The 22,103-nt window shown below is 25.2% G+C and overlaps 4 protein-coding genes across 7 annotated transcripts; 1 reads left to right on the forward strand and 3 right to left on the reverse strand.

The window, feature by feature from the left end:
* Positions 1-561: 561 nt before the first annotated feature.
* LOC122716635 (KAT8 regulatory NSL complex subunit 1) lies at positions 562-9,338 on the reverse strand. 4 transcript variants are annotated; one of them, XM_043939908.1, is made up of 12 exons: positions 9,297-9,338; positions 7,737-7,952; positions 5,313-6,969; positions 4,251-4,753; positions 3,907-4,098; positions 2,720-2,942; positions 2,513-2,620; positions 2,168-2,243; positions 1,905-2,064; positions 1,547-1,767; positions 1,278-1,412; positions 562-867 (listed from the first exon to the last, which is right to left on the reverse strand). In XM_043939908.1, the coding sequence occupies exons 3-12, from the start codon at positions 6,755-6,757 to the stop codon at positions 721-723; spliced, it is 3,210 nt and encodes a 1,069-aa protein (XP_043795843.1). In that variant the 5' UTR covers positions 6,758-6,969; positions 7,737-7,952; positions 9,297-9,338; the 3' UTR covers positions 562-720. The 4 variants fall into 4 exon arrangements, with proteins under 4 accessions (XP_043795843.1, XP_043795842.1, XP_043795841.1 ...); XM_043939907.1 differs by lacking the exon at positions 9,297-9,338 and adding an exon at positions 8,967-9,286; XM_043939906.1 differs by lacking the exon at positions 9,297-9,338 and adding an exon at positions 8,738-9,286.
* Positions 9,339-10,072: 734 nt separating this feature from the next.
* Positions 10,073-14,122, forward strand: LOC122716632 (small G protein signaling modulator 3 homolog). The gene is made up of 14 exons (XM_043939902.1): positions 10,073-10,239; positions 10,441-10,622; positions 10,693-10,791; positions 10,870-11,033; positions 11,154-11,364; positions 11,433-11,563; positions 11,642-11,875; positions 11,997-12,091; positions 12,209-12,354; positions 12,471-12,568; positions 12,664-12,843; positions 12,949-13,370; positions 13,458-13,618; positions 13,737-14,122. Exons 1-14 carry the CDS (start codon positions 10,171-10,173, stop codon positions 13,927-13,929), a joined length of 2,385 nt encoding a protein of 794 aa, XP_043795837.1. The 5' UTR covers positions 10,073-10,170; the 3' UTR covers positions 13,930-14,122.
* A 685-nt stretch (positions 14,123-14,807) lies between these two features.
* LOC122716633 (glycerate kinase) lies at positions 14,808-17,045 on the reverse strand. The gene has a single exon (XM_043939903.1). The coding sequence runs from the start codon at positions 16,979-16,981 to the stop codon at positions 14,894-14,896; it is 2,088 nt and encodes a 695-aa protein (XP_043795838.1). The 5' UTR covers positions 16,982-17,045; the 3' UTR covers positions 14,808-14,893.
* A 533-nt stretch (positions 17,046-17,578) lies between these two features.
* Positions 17,579-18,111, reverse strand: LOC122716547 (histone H4). The gene has a single exon (XM_043939737.1). It carries the CDS (start codon positions 18,064-18,066, stop codon positions 17,755-17,757), a length of 312 nt encoding a protein of 103 aa, XP_043795672.1. The 5' UTR covers positions 18,067-18,111; the 3' UTR covers positions 17,579-17,754.
* Between the last annotated feature and the right edge of the window lie 3,992 nt (positions 18,112-22,103).

Here is a 22,103-nt window from a genome sequence, read left to right on the forward strand (position 1 = left end):
TGTAGATTACACAAAAGTAGAAATGTAAATTATATGCATATTTTTAAATTTTATAAATGAACTGTTTTTGACTGTTATATGAGATGTAAAAATTGTGAAATCATTTGAAGAAATGAACAACATAAAAGAAATTAAATATATAGATATAACGATGTACACAATATAAAACTACATACATTATTATATGTGTTCATAATAGCTGAATATTTTCAATTATTATACAATGAACATCGTCGCAACTAGAAAAAATATGCAACATCGAAGGATAATGCTACAGAACATTTCAGTTGGCACTTTTATTTAACGAAAAAGTTTGATTATAATATAAATACACTTTTTATTTTTATTTTTTTTTAATATAAAATTGCCTAATTCTGTTCATATGAGATTCTAACTTTTGAAGGACTATGTCCCATTTTATCAGTTATAACAGTGAAAGAAAAATATAACAATGTCCTTATCCTAAATAAAAGGATGTTAATCCATACAATTCTAATACTTTGGCCGAAATAGAAATACTTAAAAAGCAATCATTAAGGTTTCCCATTAATTTAAGCAGAATGAAGTTATAAAATTTATATTTATAATACACTTTACAGATTCATAATACCATTAACTTAAGGTGCATGTTACATGACCGACAGGTATATATAACAATTGACAGGTAGCTTCTGCATATAGTAACGACGTAGACATACTGTATGTATTAAAGGTTTTATCCTATCTCTTAGCCGTCGGACGTATTCGTTCCTTTTCAGTATCCCTATCGTCACCTACTGTCCATTCAGGATCATTGGGATCCTCACCCTCTATGTCACAACAAGCTGATTCTGTCGAATCTGATTCTGGAGAATCCATTTCCCCATCCTAGAAACGAAATATTAACGCCTATCTAAATATTTATGAAAAACTATTTTTTTCAACGATTATTCTGCGTATATTACAAAAACTATATTTAAATGTACAAGCTTGTAACAGCTGAAAAAAACAATCAGCGAGCTAATTCATCAAAATATTCTAATGCTTATAAAACTCATGTACAAATGCAATGCAGTTTCTCTTAAATATTGCTAAAATAAAATCAATCATGTTTAAAATAGGAAGCATCAAATGACACTGCTTACCAGAGATAGCCTCGAGGAGCCATGAAAGTTGGCTCAAAGTTTGTATTAATAATCAGTACGACCATTCAGATATTCTTTTTTTCTTTTTGTAATAAAAAATTCTGACTTAGATAATTAACACTTAAACATTTAATATAAACACAGTGTACGTACATCATCTGCTTTTTCTTCATCACGGGAACAAAGAGATGCTGACGAAGGTTGCCAATGACCATCTGGCATTACTTCCAGCATTTTATCATAAACTTCTTCAGATAATGGAAATACTCTTGGTTCATATGGCAAAATCTAGTAAAAAAAATTATATATATAATTATATATATATATAATATTTAATAAAAAATTATACATAATTTTCTTAAAATATTTTATGTTGCATTTTTTTATTAATAATTTAAATAAATCAAATCAAAATGTAATACCTCATTTTCATCCTCATTTATTGAAACATTAGTGTCGTCCTTTCCTATTCTTAACGTAGGTGTAGCACGACGTCGTATAGCATTTTGTAAAGCAGATGATCGATGCATATTATCTGAATTATGTTGATGTTCTGAATCTTGAACTTGAGGAGTTGCAGGAGGTGATGTAATTGGTGACATCATATCTCCACCAAAATCACTTGCATGTGGAGACATAGGATCTAATAATTAAGAAATAATTTATAATTTATATACTCATACCATCTGTATAATCTTTATATCTTAATTTTATTTTTTTTATTTTTTTTATCTAACTCTTTTATCAAAAAAAAATTAGTAAATTATAAATTAGAATTACCTGGTGTATTCGCACCACTATCTGCTCGACTATCTGTTCTACGATTATGCCGAATACGTGATTGATGTGGCATATTCATATATGTCATAAAACGTTTATTTTCTTCCCGTTCACTTCGTTCATGTCTTAAAGCAATAGTTTCGTCCGACATATCTTCGAACTAAATAAAATATATAGTTATTTTTAATTTTATTATAAAATAAGATTTTTTTATAAAATTTTTATATTTATATTATATATTTATATAATTAAAACATACTTACATCACTGTCTTGACTAGGCCTATGCATAACACCATTTTTAATATCCAACTTTGAAGGTTCTTCACATAACCTCCACCTTTTTTGATGAAAAAAGGAAAATTCTAATATTAATAATTATTCACTAAAATATTATAGAAAATTATTCATTAAGATTAGAGATAGATCAAAAATAATTTTGATTTATCATATAATTTTTCTAAGTTATTTATTTGAATTATTATTTATCTGGATTTTGAAAGTTACCAATTATAAAAATAAGAATAAGTTGAGAAATTCAAATTCGAAACTTTTTGAATTTTTGAGAATTTCGAGGTTTCGAATATTTCTAATTAAAACATTACTTACTTTGGTGTTAATATTTCTTTATATTGTAACTTTTCAAGCCTAGTTGAAGCAGCTACACTATAAGGTATAACTATATTATCAATATCGTACGAATTTTGCCTCAAGCGTCTGTAATAAAATATTTAGTAATATAGTAATAATTTTAATTATATATTTATATATAATTTTATTAAATTTTATAATATTTTTATTAATATAATTACTAACCCATGAGAATTCTTTTCTTTAATTGTATTCTTTTCTGTAGTAGAAGCAATAGTATGATGTAAAGGAGAAGACACTGGAAATGAATGCTTACTAGAGCTGGAAAGTGCACTAATATCATCATCATCTTCAGTTAATTTTTGCATCCTTTTTCTACTTAAACCATGAACACTTCTATCATGACCAAGTCTATTTCTTTTTCCTTTCAACATTTTCTTTTTAATTCCTATAAAAACAAAATTAATGATAATAATAATATTAATAAATAATAAATAATTTATTATAATAGAGATCAAATAAAACAATTAATTTTTATAAATAAATTAGTTATTTATCAAACTTTTAAATCATTTCTTTTTAAATTAACTTTATATATTAATATTTTATTATTAATATTTAATTCTATTATAAAAATTATTAATTTGAATAATTATTTTATGTTTAATAGTTATATAATTGTTATATATTTAATAGTAATAAAGTTCTGAAGATTAGATATATTTTTAAACAAATATTTAAAATACAAAATTAAGAATATCTTTTTAAATTATATTTATTTAAGGATATTAGATGACAATATATCAATTATCTAATTATTTTTGTTATTTTATGCAAGAACAAAATAATTACTGCAAATAATTGTGTATTTTGTGATCTCTCTTTTAAAAATATACATTTTTTTTATCAATTTTAAAAAAAAATATAATTTTTCAAACTTTTTTATTTTCCTTACAAATGTTTATATATAAATAGAATTTTATTGAACAATTTTTTTTCAACTTCAAATCTATTTACGTCTCAATATTTCCAAGAAATTTACATATCATAATTTTAAGTTTTTTAAAAGCATAAATATTCTTATTTAATTAGAATTTTTTTCTACTTTCAAAAACGTTAAAACTCTTTATTTATGTAAAGATATATGAAATAAAAATTTAATAGTTAATTAAAATTAAATTAATAGTTAATATACTGCCATTTAATAACAATTTTTTCTGAATAGAAAAGATTATATACTTATAAAATTACAATTATTTCATAATTGAATGAAAATTTTAATAATTTCATTCAACTCCTATGTATAAATGAATACAAATATAAATACACAAATAGTAACAAAATATAGTAATAAAATGTTCAATATATAATTATATATATATAATATTTTCATAATATTGACAATTACATACTTGCAGTAAGAATACTTGAAGATGATTTTTTTAATCGAGCTGCATATTTTCTATGTCCTGGAAGTTTTTTATTTCTTCTTTCATTAATATCTTTATCTTTTAAACGCGTAATTCGTAAGTTTCCTCTTAACATTTTTTGTTGCCATTCCACTGATTTCATAATGGCTTCAAGATGAGTTCCCTGTGTAATTTCTGCAGAATAAAATATTAAAAAAAAATTATAAATATAAATTTTCAATATCAATTTTTAATATCAATTACATTATAAGCTGATATTAAAAAATTAAAGCTTCTTAATAAAATATATAAATAAAACATATATATATATATATATTTTTATTTACCATCAGGAAATGACAAAACAGGATGAAAACTAGGATCAACAAGTGCAACTCTTTCTTGTACAGACATTTGTTCAATTGGTTCTTGTGGTTGCATTGGATCTAATCTTCCAGTACATAAAGCACATGGTGGTAATACATGATCACAATTGCATCTTACTGTTGAAGCTTTTGCAGCACGTTTCGAGACTTCATGTAATTTATCTAATTGTAATAATTTTCTTTTCCTATAAAAACTCCACACAAATGGCCGAGTCCTACTAGCTGGTAATTCACCTTCAGGTGAATTATAACGTCCTGTAGAACCTGGTAAAACACCACTATAGCCATTCACTGTTTCTGCATTATCAAGTATCACTAATCCTTTATTAGCTCTAATATGCCGTTGTAATTCATTATGCTGTCTAATCCTATATTCCAAATCCGATATTTGTGCTTGCAACCATGTCCATCTTGCTGCTACACCTGCACGATCTTGAGCATACCTCCATGCTGCTCTTTTTGATCTACAAGTGATATTGTTAAAAATAAATAATTAAATACTTTAAAAATTTAATCAAATTTAATTAATTTAAAATTAATTAATTTAAATTTTTAAAAAAATTTTAAATCTAAAATTAATTTTAAAAAATATACTCATATTGATTTGTTATTTTAAATTAAAATTAAAAATATTTTATTTATTAATTAACATATATTTATTATGCATTTTTATAATTATTTTTGCAAAAAATATACAACTATATTAAATATCAACATATAAATATATACTTATAAAAATATATAAGATATTATATTAAATATTATTAAATAAAATTTTAAAACCGACCAAAAATATTATTCGGTTTTATAAACTTAAATATTTTTCAGGAATAAAGATATGTTAAGAATAAATGTTAAAACAAAATATCAACAATAAATTTCATAAGAAATATAGAAGAAAACTGTATAAACTAATTTAATTTTAATTTTACATCACATTTCCATTCTATTAAAATTATAAAATAAATAGAATGGTCCCAAAATTAAAAATTAATTTTTTTGATAAAAAATATAAAAACTCACATAGATATACTTTGTTGATGTGGATTGTTAAATGTCTGCATTTCATCACAACTTTCTCCACCACTACTGGATGCAGTACAATCGGAGTCAAGATTAGATTCCACAACATGTAATTGTGTGGCTAAAGGTCCAGCCACACTTTCTACTTCTTCACCTTTAATTTTAACTTGAGGAGTACCAAACACTGATTGACGGTTGCTGTTACCGGAAGTACTACTCAAATTATCACGTGATCCATCACCAAAATACCGGCAACATAATCGCTGACGATTCACACTATTACTCTGAGCAACACACATTTTTTCAATTTTTTGCAAAAAGGAACTCAAACTACTACTAATTTCAGGAAAGTTTCTAACATTGGATTTAGAACTGATATTAACTAATTCTTGAAAAAGATATTTTTTCACTCCATGATGAGCAAGTTCAAGAACTCCAGTATTTTCTTCAGCAACATGCCTACCTATTATTCTTGCTTGAAGCTTTCTCAGTCTTCTTAATAAAAATGCACATTTCCTTTCACTCTCGTGTTGTTTTTGGGCAACATCTTGCTGTAACTTTAAAGTATTCACTTTATGTTGGTCCACTGCATCAGCAATATTGCAAATACTTATAACATCAACATCAAGTAAATCTCTTTCAAAAGATGAAAATCCTTCTTCAGGCATAGAAAACATTTCAACTCCATCAACTGTACTTTGGACTGGTTCACTACTACCTGCAGATATGTTTTCTGCATTTTCCACATCCTCAATGGATTTAATTACTTGTAAAATTTCCTCAACATTTTGTCCAATATCTCCAACATTACTAATATTACATTGTTCATTATCTGTAGTTATGTCGCTACCAAAGGCCATTATTTGATCCACATCCAGATTTTTATTGTCTCCTGCTGTTTCTGAGCCCACCAAAGGCAAGTCTGCGCTTGATTTTAAGAAACCCATATTGTCCGCTTGATCACCCATAGATGGGTCGTTCATTATAGTATCAGTCACCTTTTTTTCTGGACTGCCCAGAATGTCCAGTTGTTCACAGTCCTCCTTTATTAGTACTTTCTTTGTAATCAAGTCAGATCCGTGCGTAAATGTAGACAAGCTATCAAGATCATTGGCATATTTCGAGTTGATGACATCACGAATGAGATCCTTAGAGATACCATGTAAACACTGCTCGTCGATCTTTGATGGTTGAACGTTTGCAGAAACAACAAATTTTGCCAGAATTTCACGATTCTGACACACCTGCGTAGCCTGCTCTGGGGAAAGAAATCCACCAGCTGGAAGGGAAGGGAGCAAATTTTCAGGCTTTTGAGGACCACCTTCCGTCAGAGCAGGGGCCATCACTGCCACTGACACTGCCAGTGCTGCAGCCTCGACATCCAGAGGCTCCCACGTGCGTACGCACCCACACCTACACTTCACATGTGCTGTGCTCACTCCCATTCATCCATTACTAATTTATTGTCCTGCACTTGTATTGTTATCTTTCAATATGATTTCTTTTTTTCTTTTGTCTTTTTTTTCTCTTGTACCATAAATTCTTTTCTCATTCATTCCATATTAAATATTATGTTGTTTCAACAATAATTTCCATTGTGTTTAATTTCTTCATTTTTGTTTCATTTATGTGCTTTGAACCAATTCATAACATTAACCTGTAAAATAAATTATAAAAATGAATTTTTATAATAAATATTTTTTTCAAATATTTTAAAATTTTATTTTATTTTAATTCCAATAAAATTAATCTATGTAACAATACATATTTTAAAAAATTAATTCTCTAAGATACATATACATATTGCAATTATAATAAAAATAATGTTCAATTATTTAATAAATAATAAAAAAAAACTTTTATAGTATATAATATAGTATATAATATTATATATATTATATACTTAATACATAATATATACATATGTACAAAAATATAAAAATGAATATATCTAGAAATATATAATTCATAATATAGAATATATTTATATTTAAAAAAATACTATATTATTACATTATATAATATAAAAATTATATCATTATACATTAAATAGCAATATTAATTATTTTTCAACATTCACATGTTTATAAAGTATAAATTGCCTATTAATCATTATTAAACAAGTACAATAAAAAAACTATATAAAAAATAAGTTATAATAAATAAATATCATAATCTATATATTATATGTAGAATAAATAATAATAAAATATGTATGTAGAATAAATGATAATAAAAAGATTATACTAATGTATTATTATATATTAAAAATAAAATCAATTTTAATCAAGTAATTAATATCAATAGTATATGTACCATGATTAATATTATATAAACTAATCGTTATTTCAAATATATAAACAAGAAAAAAGAGCTCAGAATACTTAATTTAATAAAGAAATAAGAACATGAAATTCTGCTTACCTTATATTTTTTGCTTGCAAAAAAGAAGCACGTTCAAAATCGCAGATTTTTCAGAGCGATATTTTTTGTAAAGGCAACATCCAAACACACAAAGTAAATCAAAAGGAACGTCAGAAAGGCAAGATCGTTCTTCCCACGAAGATATAATTCAGTATATTGGATCACTATTTTCGAGCGATGAACTTCGAACGTAAAGTAAGTTGAGGCGGTAAGCGGCTGCCGGCGAACGATAACAACGCGTTATTAAAAAATTGGAATGTGATGGTATACATAAAATAAGATGATATACATGAAAGAAAATTTTGAATACTTTTACGAAACTAACGAAATAACGAAAGAGAAAAATGTGTCAAGTAAAGGAAAAAAGATTGAAGATAGAAGGAAAATATATATTCAAAAGTAAAAATTTAGGTTCGGTATTTTGATATAGAATATCGCACATAATTACACTAAATATCACTACCAAATATATGTTGTAGAGATTAATAACAGGTATGCTTGCATCGTTTGACGCATTCCCACGTGATTACTCGTCGCAAAATATAGAAAACAGCAGCAGTGGTGGCGGCGGCGGTAGCGGCAACGACAGCGTTTCCTCGTCGTGGCACAGAATTAAAAAACAAAGATAAAAACATGCCGCACAACACCACCGCCGTCTTCGTCCTCAACAGAGGAGGCAGTTCTTTCTCGTCAGCTGCACGTCTATTGCATAATGACGCGCAAGATTTGTATCCCCGGCAAAGGTACTAGTATACAAATCACTTGGCGTCTTCGTCAATGTCCACGTACGCGAAAAACTTTTACACATGCGACTTCCGTAGAGATGTCGAAGGCATCGAGAATATAATACAGAAGGGAAAGAGAGTGAGAAAGAAAATGAGAATTGTATGTGTGTATATGTGTGTGTGTATGTATATATCGAGAAAGAGTAAAAAAAGATAGAAAAAGAAAGAGAACGCGCAATAAAGAAAGAGAGAGAGAAAGAGAGAGAAGACACTAACGTGCTTCGCCTCGTGAATAGCGTAACCACGAGACGTGCGTTAACGCGGACGTAGGCGCGTTTACACGCTTGAACAGCGATCAGTTGAAAAAAATGTAGTCGAACAAGAACACACGGATAAACGAGGCAAGCGGCTTCCTTCGCGGTACTCTTGTAGCGTACAATGGCGGAGCAAAAAACAGATTCGAAGGCTGCTTCTTTTGGGCAGTTTCCCCTCCTATAACGCTCACCTCACTTCGGGGGCGCTCGACATAATCGCACATACACCCATGAGAATCACGAATAATCGAATGTTCTTGTGCACTACGCAACACGACACGACTTTCATGCAATTCGCACGGATATAAATGTCCGTCACACCCAATGCACGATAATCCCTTGACTGATTTCTCGTTACAAGCAACGCGCGTACTCCTAACCGTTTTGCGTCTCTCGGTATGTACGTGATTCCGACAGTATAGACTTTCTCTCTTTAAATACGAATACCGATGTCGATTTTGGTAAAAGTCACACGAGCAACACGAGCTATTTATCAATAATATATAGGAAATTCAACCAACTTCGCTGTTGCTGAAGCGGGATCGACCAATACTGCAGTGCTGCTGCCGGATGTGGCCTTCGTGCCACGCTGCCCAATCGGATTCATTTTCTATCTATAATGTCGGCGGTAAAGTCCAATTCGCAGCTCGATATATGAATACTAACGAAAAACCCTAGATTCAGAATATTACTTTTCCCGCTTATTCCATACAGTATACCTACTGCTATATGCAAATTGTAAGTTTGTGTACCGAAATTATAGCGTCGTGTTTAAAATAAATATAAAAATTATTTATTTTTTATACAATTTTAATTAATTTTATATAATTAATTTATTTTCTATTAAAAATATTGAATAATAATTCTAATATGATAAATGAATGATAAAAAATTGTAATTTTTATTAACTTATTATATAAAATATTATATGATAATATATAAAGCATTAAAATAAATTTATTTTCATTCTAATTTATAATTCTATATTATAATAAATATTTAATATATACAATCAATTTTGTACTTGTTAACGTTAAATACATGATAAAAATAATAGCAAAGAATTATTGAAAAATAAAATAAAATATAATTATAAATCAATATTTAATTTTTATTAAATAAACTGCACAAATGTTGAATATATTGAAAAATTTCTTATCCAACATACTGTATAAACTATTATAAAATATTTTTATTGCTGCGTATTGGTTTAATTATCATTTCTTTCGTTAGATGGCGAGATAAATATAACAGTATTGGTACTGTTAATGCTGTATATAGAGTAATATTTTTGGACATGATAAATATAAAAATATCTACAAAATAATATAATGTAAAATAAAAAAAAAGATATATATAAAATAATTAATATTAAATATTTAGAAATTTCACAAAATGGATATTGCTAAATCATTATTTAATGTTCGTGATCATGAAGGTTATATTGGTAAAGAAGACTATAATGTTAGTATTTATTTAATTTTTATGTATTTTTAATTTAATTAATTTTTATTTACACAAATAAAATGCAACATTAAAATATGATATTTATAAAAATACATATAGTTTTATAAAATAATAAACTTTAATAATATTAATAAAAAAAAAATATACATCTGTTAACATATTATTGATATGAAATTATTCAATATTTTTATATTTTAGAAAAAATTAGAAACTGCTGCTTCTGAAGATGAATTTGAAATAGAAATTACAGGATTATGTGGAGAAATTTTATCTCCTGCACCAGGAGGTCCATTTTCTGCTTTAACTCCATCTATGTGGCCTCAAGATATTTTAGCTAAATTAAATCAACCTGATGATCCTAATTCACAACCTGAGTATAGGTATTTATTATAAATTTCTTAATAAAGAATATTATTTCAATATATAATAATTTAATATAATATATATTAGGTTTGATGAATTTGGATTTCGTGTAGAAGAAGAAGATGGCCCAGAACAAAGTTCAAAAAAATTATTAGGTATTCCATTTGTTGAAGATCCTCAACATAGGTATAGAGAGAATAAAATAAAAAAATGAATTAATTATGAAATTAAAAAAAAATAATTGTGTAATTTTTATATGCTTAGATTACAATGGGTTGCTCTCTTAGAATTCAGTCATAATAAAGAAGTAACTGAATTTTCTTGGCAAAATATGGATACAAGATTACCACGTACAGATAAATTGCGGGATATGGTTCATCATGGTGTACCTCATTCTCTTAGACCACAAATTTGGATGAGAATGTCAGGTACATTACAATTTTACATTCAATTACAATTTTTTTAATATTCTAAATTTATAGTGTATATTTTATAATATATTTAAATATACATTATAAAATAAATATTAATTTTATTTTATATTACAGGAGCACTTCAAAAAAAATGTTCTTCTGAGATAATGTATAAAGATATAGTTAAAGCATCAAGTAATGATGCATTAGTGACTAATAAACAAATTGAGAAAGATTTATTACGTATTATGCCAGCCAATGCATGTTTTAGTCATCTTCATAGTACAGGAATACCACGTTTAAGACGTATTATGCGTGCTCTTGCTTGGTTATATCCTGATATTGGGTAATTATATTTTATAAAATAATATTAAAATATTCTTCAATGACTATATTATTTATTTATTTTTTAAGATACTGTCAAGGTACAGGAACAATAGCAGCTTCTCTACTATTATTATTAGAAGAGGAAGATACTTTTTGGATGATGGCTACAATAGTAGAAGATTTATTGCCAGCATCTTACTATTCTTCAACATTATTAGGTAATAAATTAATAATGCATATAACTAATAAATTAATATAAAAATTAATTAATTTTAACTTAAAAATATTTATTATAGGTATTCAAGCTGATCAAAGAGTACTTCGAACATTGGTGGCTAATTATCTTCCTGATATAGACCATGTTTTAGTTCAACATGATATAGAACTAAGTTTAATATCTTTACATTGGTTCTTAACTTTATTTGCATCTGTTGTACATAAAAAAATATTGCTTCGTATATGGGATATGTTTCTTTTTGATGGATCTATAGTTTTATTTCAAGTTACACTTGGAATGCTAAAAATTAAAGGTATATATCATTATTAATAATATTTATTAATAAAATAAGGTATATATATATATCATTATTAATATCAGTATATTTACAAATATAATTATTATTTCTGATAAAATATTTAATATTGTTTTAGAACATGAATTAAAACAAGTAGAAAATTCTGCACAAATATTTAATGCTCTTTCGGATATACCTGGAGATATTGACGATGTAGATTTATTATTTAAAGTAAGTTTGATTTTGCATTTATTATTAATAAATGTGCTATAATTTTTTTTACATTTGTAATAAATAAATAAATTTCTGTAATAAGAAAATAAATAATCGAAAATTATCTTTTCATAGGTATCTTTAGAAGTAAGTGGGTCATTAACAGATGTTTTAGTTGAAACTCACAGACGTAGACATTTGGCCTATTTAATGGCAGATCAAGGTGGTTTAGTGGGTAATCCTGATGCTGTACCAAATTTACCAAAACAACATCTTAATAGGTATATTCAATTTACAGAATTTAATTACGCAAATTTAATTATAAATTTAATTAGAATATTCAAAATAATATAATGTTTCATTTATAACTATTATAATGATCTCTATTTCCTTAAAGACGTCAAATGAAAAGAAATAAATCAATGTTTCAAACGTTTTTATTTGGAAGTTATGATACTGAAGATGATGCAAAATCAAAAAATATTCGTCAAACAGGTATTAATTAATTTTACAAAAATATATATTTTATATCATATCTGAATGTTTAAAAAAAATTTAAATAAGATAAAAATATAATATAAATATTTTAGAAATATTGGTTGATCTAAGAGAAGCTGTTCTGCAAGTTGCAAGACATTTTATAAATGTTGATCCAAAATTAAGTAATATTGTGCTTGTAGCAGATTATAGTATGGAAAGTCATGCAAAAGATCATGATAATTATGTAAATGTATCACGGACTAGAAAAAGAAGAGCTAAAGCATTATTAGGTATTTTTAATAACAAATATTTATATTATAAATTGTATATAATATAATATACATTATTATAAAGAAAAATTAATCTTATAAATTTCATGATTATGATTATATTAGATTTTGAAAGACATGATGATGATGAATTAGGATTTCGAAAAAATGATATAATTACAATTATAAGTCAAAAAGATGAACATTGCTGGGTAGGAGAACTTAATGGATTAAGAGGATGGTTTCCTGCAAAATTTGTAGAACTATTAGATGAAAGAAGTAAACAATATACATGTGCTGGAGATGATGCAGTTAGCGAAGCTGTTACTGATTTAGTAAGAGGAACCTTGTGTCCAGCTATAAAAGCAGTATTAGAACATGGAATGCGTAGACCATCATTTTTAGGTGGTCCATGTCATCCATGGCTTTTTATTGAAGAAGCTTCAACTAGAGAAGTAGAAAAAGATTTTAATTCAGTTTATAGCAGATTAGTATTATGTAAAACATATAGATTGGATGAAGATGGAAAAGTACTTACACCTGAAGAAGTAATATTATATTTTTGTTATAAATTATTCAATTTAAATTTTTACGTAATTATGTAATTATATAATAATTATATAATTTTGTTTCAGTTACTATATCGATGTGTTCAATCAGTAAATTTGACACATGATAATGCACATGCACAAATGGATGTGAAGTTACGATCCCTCATTTGTTTAGGTTTAAACGAACAAGTATTGCATTTATGGCTTGAAGTTTTATGCTCTTGTGTAGAAATTGTGCAAAAATGGTAATAAATATTATAAAAAATAATAATGATAATTTAATATCATCATTAATTTGTAATATCATATCATTAATTTATACATTATTTCATATGTACATAATTTATGTTATTAATTTTACAGGTATCAGCCATGGAGTTTTATAAATAGTCCTGGCTGGGTACAAATTAAATGTGAATTAAGAATATTAAGTCAATTTGCATTTAATTTAAATCCTGATTGGGAATTACCACCCAAGAAAGAACAATCTCAACCTCTAAAAGATGGTGTTCGTGACATGTTAGTTAAACATCATTTATTTAGTTGGGATCTTTAGCACATAATATAAAAAAATTAACAATTTTTGTATTAAATTTTTCATATATGCCACAATAATAAGAAGATAATTGTGTAGTACAAATCAATTGTTATTATGTATGTAGATTATGTATTATATATGTGGATATATATGTGTGTATGTATTATACAAATTCAATGCTATAATACTTCTATATTTTTATTTGTTTATATAAATTATTTAAATTTTATTATTCAACTAAAGCAAATATCAAAAAATTTTAATAATTTTATTAATTGCTAATAAATAAAAATGAATTGTACATAAATATATTTATATATATACATATGTTACATATTATTGTTAATTCTATTTTAAAAAAAAAGTCGTTGAATGGATGAAATCATTGTATGAATTACATTAAAATCAATATGATAAATAAGATTGATGTTTAATAACAAGATTGATATTATTAATGAAAAAAAAATACATAAATACAAAATTAAAACATTAATTAACTTGAATTAATATAACCGTACTTAAAATCGTACACGTCTTGAATCTCAAATCCGCAAGCCATTTGTTAATATATAAAATTTTAATATGTGTATCTATAATACGTGTACAAAAAAATATTATATATTTATAAAATTTAATTTTCACACTTTACATTATATAACAAAAGATGAAACAATTCTGAATATATATTGTAAAAAATGTGAAGTCTTTATCTTTTATGATATACTTCAAATTGCAGTTTTAGTTCTCAAAACATGTACATTTTAATATCTGGCTGATTGTATGATTTTATTATATCTTTTTCATTGACAGTATTTTAAAAATTTTCAATAATAAATTGTATATATATATATACATATATACATATATATTATTTATTTATGTTTAAATTTTAATACATATAAAAAATATAAATTTAATAAAAATATACATTTTTAAAATTTTTGATATGATATAAAAAATTTTATTTTTTTTATGAAATTTATTATGATGGAAAATCTTTATCCTTTAAAAGATTTTTAAGCGGAAATTTTCTATCTCTACGACAACATGGATCTCTTAAGTTATCATCAATAATTTTTATATTAAGTTGTTCATCTTTTTTGATCATAATTTCTGGTTTTTCTAAAATTTTTTTCCATTCAAAAAATTCTTGTTTATATAAATCTTTATGTGTTTCAATAGTTGAAGGATCAATATGTAAATCATGTGCATCTAAAGTATTGTCAAATATTTCTTTTTCAGTATCTAATATTTCTTTTTCAATATCTAATTTACATTTACAATTGCGTTTTTTTATATAAATAAGATGTAAATCCATAACATTAGTACCAGTAAAGCCAGTTTTAAATAAATCTGAACCTTTCCTAAACCGAGAATATAAATTATATGAATTATTATCTTCTAAAGTATTTTCAGGTAACATACGTTCTATTTCCATTGTTTGAAATATTAATGGAAGTACAATATTCTCATAATCTATACTTGTTTCATTTTTGTCAGAATCAACTTTATTTTCTATTATCTCTGTTTTTTTAGCTTTTAAATAACCACTTAATTCTTGTGTTTTGCATATTTCTTTATATTTCTTTATATCAAATTGTTCTTTTTCTTCTTTTTTTTTTCTTATAGCTTCTTTCTCTTCCTCTACTTTAACTATCATTTTTGAAGCTGTAGATTTTACTTTTGTATATATATCATGGATTAATGGTCCAATAGCAGGATAGCCAAATGCACCTGCTGCATCTGTTGGACCATCTTGACCATCTGTTCCTGCACTTAACATTATTACTTCATATTCCGAAAATCGAGGATAAGCTTTAATTTTTGTCAACCAGTCTAGAGAAAAATATAATGCTAATTCTTGATTTCTACCACCTTTTCCTTTTCCTTTAACTACTACAGTTGGCTCTCCTCCTCCAATTAATACTAATCCTTCTTCACTCACATTATCAATTAAGTTATAAATTTCATCTACTTTAGTAGAAGATAAAGAAAGTACAGGAATATCTTTTACTTTTGCAAAAAACTCTTCTTTTTCTAATGTTTTATCTAATGCAAGACATATTAAACTTGTTATATGAGCATATGCTAAACTGACATCATGTACATCACCTACAACATCAGATCTTAATATTATAGGCGTTAATTTATAATTACATGCTTCTAAAGAAGATGCTTCGATTGCCACTGTATTATTTCCTAAGATAATATTAGTTACATGTTTGAATTCTTTTTTTCTAGTTAACAATTGTTTATCTTTAAATTTTTCCGTAGACATTAAAATTTTTTTTAAATCACCTTCTAAATGTTCAAATATATTATATTTCTTTAATACAGCTATTACTTCTTTTGGTCTTTTAGCACTATATACTGTAGGACCACTAGCAATCGATTCTACAGGATCTCCTACAATATCAGACAATATCAAGCTGATAATTGAAGCTGGATAAGCCATTCGAGCCAAACCACCACCTTTTACCATAGATAATTTGCTTCTCACTATATTAACTTCTTTGATATCAGCTCCAGCATTTTGAAGCATTTTACTTACATATAATTTATCTTCAAAATCAATTACTGGTCTTGGCATATAAAGTAATGCAGAACCACCACCAGATATTAATACAATTAAAGTATCATTTTCTGTAAGTGATTCTACTAAGTCTATAATTTGATGTGTTGTTTCTAAAGATCTATCATCTGGTTGATTATTTGTAGAACCTTCACAATATTTTATTACACCACTTTCTAATAAAGGAAAATATGATTTATCTTCAGATTCCCACATTGCCTCTGTTGATGCAGAAGGAATACTAACAATACCATCCTTCAAATAATTGCCAAGCATATGTTCAAGAACTATTGCCATACCCATGACTGCTTTACCAAATCCAATTAAATAAACATTTTCTTTAAGTTCAAAACTTTGGTCTCCAACATATAATATTCCATTTTTAAATTTAACTTTATTTATTATAAGAGTTTTTGGTAAAACTGCATTAACACCAGCAAAATATATATTTTTTAATATAGATTTAGATTTTTCTAAAGATTTTATATCTAATGACATTTTTCTACATGTGAATTTTATAATGTTTAGGTTAGATAGAAAAAAAATTGGACTACTGAAACAAAGTTAGAAATAATCGTGAATGTATGCAATAAAATATTTGTATTATTAGAAATGATTAAAATACTTATTACGTATGTACCTATATTGCGTGAATTTATGTAATATTTTTTTATAGTACATTTTTATACTATAAGAATTATAAACATATCGTTACGAAATAATATTCAGATATATTCAATGATTAGTTCACTTTTATGTACTATTTTGAATATATTTTACATATATTAAATTTTTAATTTGTTGAATATTTATTTTAGATTATCTTCAATTATATTTATTTTTAATAAATCATATTATAAATATTATAAATATATAAAAAGCATTTTAAATTTAAATGCATAATATAATTACTACATATAACTATGATAGAAAATTGTTTTATTTATATTTAAAAATTTACAAATTAAAAACTACACACATTTTTTACTTCAAAATTACAATAAATCATATTATATATAACACATATTATACACAAAAAAAGATAAATTAATAAATTACGAAAATTAAATTTTATTATATATCTTTAAAATTAGTACAACTTAACAATTTAATACTTCATTGATTATTGAATTATTTTGAAGTAAATATATATGAAATATATGAAAATTTAAATTTAATAATATTAAATAATAAGTTTTAAAAGATATTCTTTCGTTTATATTGTGTGGCTCTTAAAAGAGCCGTTTTGCTTGGAACTGTATTGGAAGAATTTAACCACCAAATCCATAAAGTGTTCTTCCCTGACGCTTCAGAGCATAAACTACATCCATAGCAGTTACAGTTTTCCTTTTTGCATGTTCAGTGTATGTAACAGCATCACGGATAACATTTTCAAGAAATACCTTAAGTACTCCTCGAGTTTCTTCGTAAATCAAACCAGAAATTCGTTTTACACCACCTCGTCTAGCTAAACGTCGAATGGCAGGTTTCGTGATACCTTGAATATTATCACGAAGTACTTTTCTATGTCTCTTTGCTCCTCCTTTTCCCAATCCTTTTCCTCCCTTTCCACGACCAGTCATGATGAAACTTTACTTCCGTACGAAAGATTTCGTTATTCTCAAATGTATATTTTACAATCTAGAACTCGGTTATATAGTGAGCTTCGTTCATGTATTTTCCCACCACTTCGTTATCAACCAATTACAGCAGTCCCTTGCTATACCAATTGCTTACAATTAAATCCCATATAAAAAGCCGGTAAAAAGTAATTGTATATATTGTACAATCAAGATGAACATCTGCTGCTATAGAATAACCGATTTTATTAAACCGGTTCCGATTTTACGTGAAAAACCAGAATATTTATTTTAACTGACGTTTGAAAGATTATTTTTATATTAAATTCATATTTATTTCATTCTCATTTAATATAGAAAAGAAATATATACATAACGCACGCACACACATTTAAAATTTTCTATATTTCTTGAAAATTAATTAAATCTTAAACTAATTGATAAAATAATATATTAGAAAATAATATAAAGGAAATTTTTTAAGAGTTCGAAAGCATTATAAGTTTAATTATTCTTTTTTTCTGAAATATAGATATTTTTTATTTGCATACATTGAAATTTTACATGAATAGCATGAAAAATTATAAATGCTATGATTTTTTTTATTAGAAATAAATAATGTAATAGATAATAATTTTTTTAATTTTCAATATTACAAGATATGTGCTATTAATGATATATATTCAAATATAATTTATATATGACGAAGTTTTTCTGATTCAACTTCTTGTTTATAGAGATATTTTAAAAATTTAATTTAAAACAATATTATTATTTTTAAGCAAAATTTAATTGCGAAAAATATTAAACAAATAAAAGCAATTCAAAAAAATTTTACTCTTAAATAAAAGAATTTATTTTCATCTTATGAAAAAAAGAAAATATATTTATTTTTTCAAATTTTAAATTTTATGAAATGCATTTTGATTTATTTCTATGATTTTCAATAATTAAAGAAATTGAAAAATGTATAATATGAATTAATAATAATTTGAATATATATATATATTGAATAATATATTGAAAATGTATAATATGAATAACGATTTATCTTTTATATTTTTAAATAATATTGCACAATTATTTTTATAATATCCAATCTTATAAAATGTACAATAATTTGTTTTAAATAAGCTTTTTTGGATAACAAACTATATGAAAGCCTCTATATTACTATTATATTAAAATTATTATTTTAATATGTTTAATATGATGTGATACAATTCAAAAATATTATGAAAAATATATTTTTATATAAAAAAGCGCACCAAATTAAATATGTTAAATAAAATAAATTTAAAGTTTCGAAATAATCAATAATGCTTTTAAAATGATACATTATTTTTAAAATTTTTATTGAATATTAATTAAATAATTATGAAACGATATTGCTTATATTTATCATAGTTTTGCTTATGTATATATATTAAATTTAAAATATATTCTAATATTAAATTACTATAATTTGAAAAAAACTCTTGATATTTTTTATTTTATCTTTTGTCTTTTATATTTCGATATTAGAATTGATTTTTAAAAGATATTTTTTAATTATAAATGTATATAAATGTATTATAAATATTCAAATATGTGATTCAAAAAAATAAAAAAATTAAAATATATTAATTAATAATTAAAATATAATTTAAATATATTAATTAATAAAAATTAAAAAAAAAAAATATAAAAATATAAAAATTTAAAAAAAAAATTTTTAAGTTTAATTGTATTAATAAAATTTAAATAAAAATACAATTTTTTGAATTATTATAACGAATTTTCATATAATATTGCAGGTTACTTTATTAAAATTTTAAAATCTGATTTTTGTTTGCTAGATGTGTGCAGTTATTTAGTTTATTTTACAAGAAATATGAAACATCTCACAATAACTATATTTTTAACCTAAAATATTTTAAATATATATTTAATTCAATTTACAAAAATATAATTAATAATAATGTATTCATTTTTATTTTTATTTGTTATAACTTTAAAATATTTTATAAATTAATTTCTGAAACTTCATATTAACGATCTAATTGTTAAAATGCAAAAATAAATGTTTAAATATAATATTCAAAAATAAATTATTAAAAATAAAATTTATAATTGAAATTTTCCAATATTTTTTTTTTATAAAAAAAAAAAGATTCATAGAAGATTAAAATTCAATCAAAAAATTATTAAATAATCTAAAATTATTAAATAACATAAATGGAAAAGTAAGGTAAATTGAAAGTAAAAACCGAAAAGTTCCTTTAGTTTTAAGATAATTTGTGGCCCTGAAAAGGACCATTTAATAAGTTTATGTTTTTTTTTCTGTTTTTCTTGGCAAAAGCACTGCTTGAATGTTGCAGTAAAATATTTCCTTGACTTATAATAACTTCAGATAATTTATTCAATTCTTCATCATTATGAATGAAGCAAGTTGCACATGACATGATATAATTCTAGATTTTTTATTATTTTGAGCTGTATTTCAATCTAATTGTTAATTCCAGAAATTCAGCAGTCAGATAGACAGGAGTATCAGAACCAATATATTCAACATTATCTTTTTTTAGAAGTCTATGAATACAACTAACTCGAATTTGAAGTTCTGCTTTAGTCAAACAGAATAATTTTTCCTTTATTTTTGTTTTTCTTCTTTTGCCATGACTAGACATTTTAGATTATACATACTTTTTTAATAGCATATATGTATTTTATTTAATTACATATTGACCATTGTGATCTAATACATATTGCCATCTTTTAGGTAGTAGCATGATTCCACGTTCATAGAACTTTTGATCTTTGTTTGCAAAAAACTGATCTAAGTAATTTTTGACATCCTCATTTGAAGTAAATGTTTTATCATCTAAAGAATTCTGTAAAGATCGAAACAAGTGATAATCTGAAGGTGCCAAATCTGGCGAATATGGTGGATGCGGTAGCACCTCCCATCCAAACTGTAACAATTTCTGGCGAGTCATTAAGCTCATATGAGGTTTAGTATTATCATGATGAAACACTACACCTTTCCTATTAATTAATTCAGGTCTCTTTTGTTTGATAGAATTGTTTAATTTGTCCAATTGATTACAGTACACTTCCGAATTAATTGTGCAATTATTCGGTAGAAGCTCAAAAAAAACAACTCCCTTGAAATCCCACCAAACAGAGAGCATCACTTTTTTGTGAATGTTGTTTTTCGAAGTTCTTTGCGTCGACTCATTTAACTCTCGTTTAATATTGTCGTAAACGATCCATTTTTCATCTCCAGTTACGATTCGCTTTAAAAATGGATCACTTTCCTCACGTTTGAGCAGCAAATCACAAATATCAATGCGACGGAGCAAATCTCTTTCTTCGAGAACGTGTGGAACCCAAATATCGAGCTTCGAAACGAAACCAAGTCGTTTCATGTGATCATGAACAGTTGAATTCGACAAATTCAATCTCATAGCAATTTCTCGAGTTGTTATTCGTCGATTTGCTTCAATCAGTGCCTTTATTTTGTCTTCATCAGCTTCAACTGGTCTTCCAGAACGTGGCGCATCTTTAATGTCAAAATTGTCAGAACGAAATTTTGAAAACCAGTTTTGACACTGGCGTACTGTTAATATATCTTCTCCATAAATTTCACATAATTTTTTTCTTGCCTGAACAGCATTTTTACCTTTTCGATAATAAAAAAGTAAAATATGCCGAAAATGTTCCTTTTGGTCTTGCATCGTTATCACACACGAAAAATACAACCGAATAGAATCAAATGAATTTTTTTTACAAATAAACGATGAAATGTCAATTTTCCAAATATATAATACATATTATATAATAAATATATAATATATAACACAGTTTAGGATAAAGTTGGTTGGATAAATATTCAACTAACGACGCTCGTTGCTAAAAAAACGAAATTATTTTCCGAACAATATAAAAGAAAATTAGCAACAAGAACAGCAACGCTACAAAAACTCCCTTGAATGAAAGTGAAATGAATATGTTTAACGTTTTTATATAAGAACTGTGTAGCTTGTTCTGACCAATAA

This window comes from Apis laboriosa, unplaced genomic scaffold, assembly GCF_014066325.1.
Source record: "Apis laboriosa isolate Shangri-la unplaced genomic scaffold, ASM1406632v1 scaffold47_cov149, whole genome shotgun sequence".
In the NCBI taxonomy this organism is placed as follows: domain Eukaryota; kingdom Metazoa; phylum Arthropoda; class Insecta; order Hymenoptera; family Apidae; genus Apis; species Apis laboriosa.

Coding starts and splice junctions, on each gene's coding strand:
- LOC122716635 (XM_043939908.1), bottom strand. CDS start 6,757: ATGGGAGTGAGCACAGCACATGTGAAGTGTAGGTGTGGGTGCGTACGC. Junction 4,099..4,250: donor TGTTTTGTCATTTCCTGATG/GTAAATAAAAAT, acceptor TTTATTCTGCAG/AAATTACACAGGGAACTCAT. Junction 2,621..2,719: donor AAAGAAAAGAATTCTCATGG/GTTAGTAATTAT, acceptor ATTTTATTACAG/ACGCTTGAGGCAAAATTCGT.
- LOC122716632 (XM_043939902.1), top strand. CDS start 10,171: ATGGATATTGCTAAATCATTATTTAATGTTCGTGATCATGAAGGTTAT. Junction 10,623..10,692: donor AATTCACAACCTGAGTATAG/GTATTTATTATA, acceptor AATATATATTAG/GTTTGATGAATTTGGATTTC. Junction 10,792..10,869: donor GTTGAAGATCCTCAACATAG/GTATAGAGAGAA, acceptor TTATATGCTTAG/ATTACAATGGGTTGCTCTCT.
- LOC122716633 (XM_043939903.1), bottom strand. CDS start 16,981: ATGTCATTAGATATAAAATCTTTAGAAAAATCTAAATCTATATTAAAA.
- LOC122716547 (XM_043939737.1), bottom strand. CDS start 18,066: ATGACTGGTCGTGGAAAGGGAGGAAAAGGATTGGGAAAAGGAGGAGCA.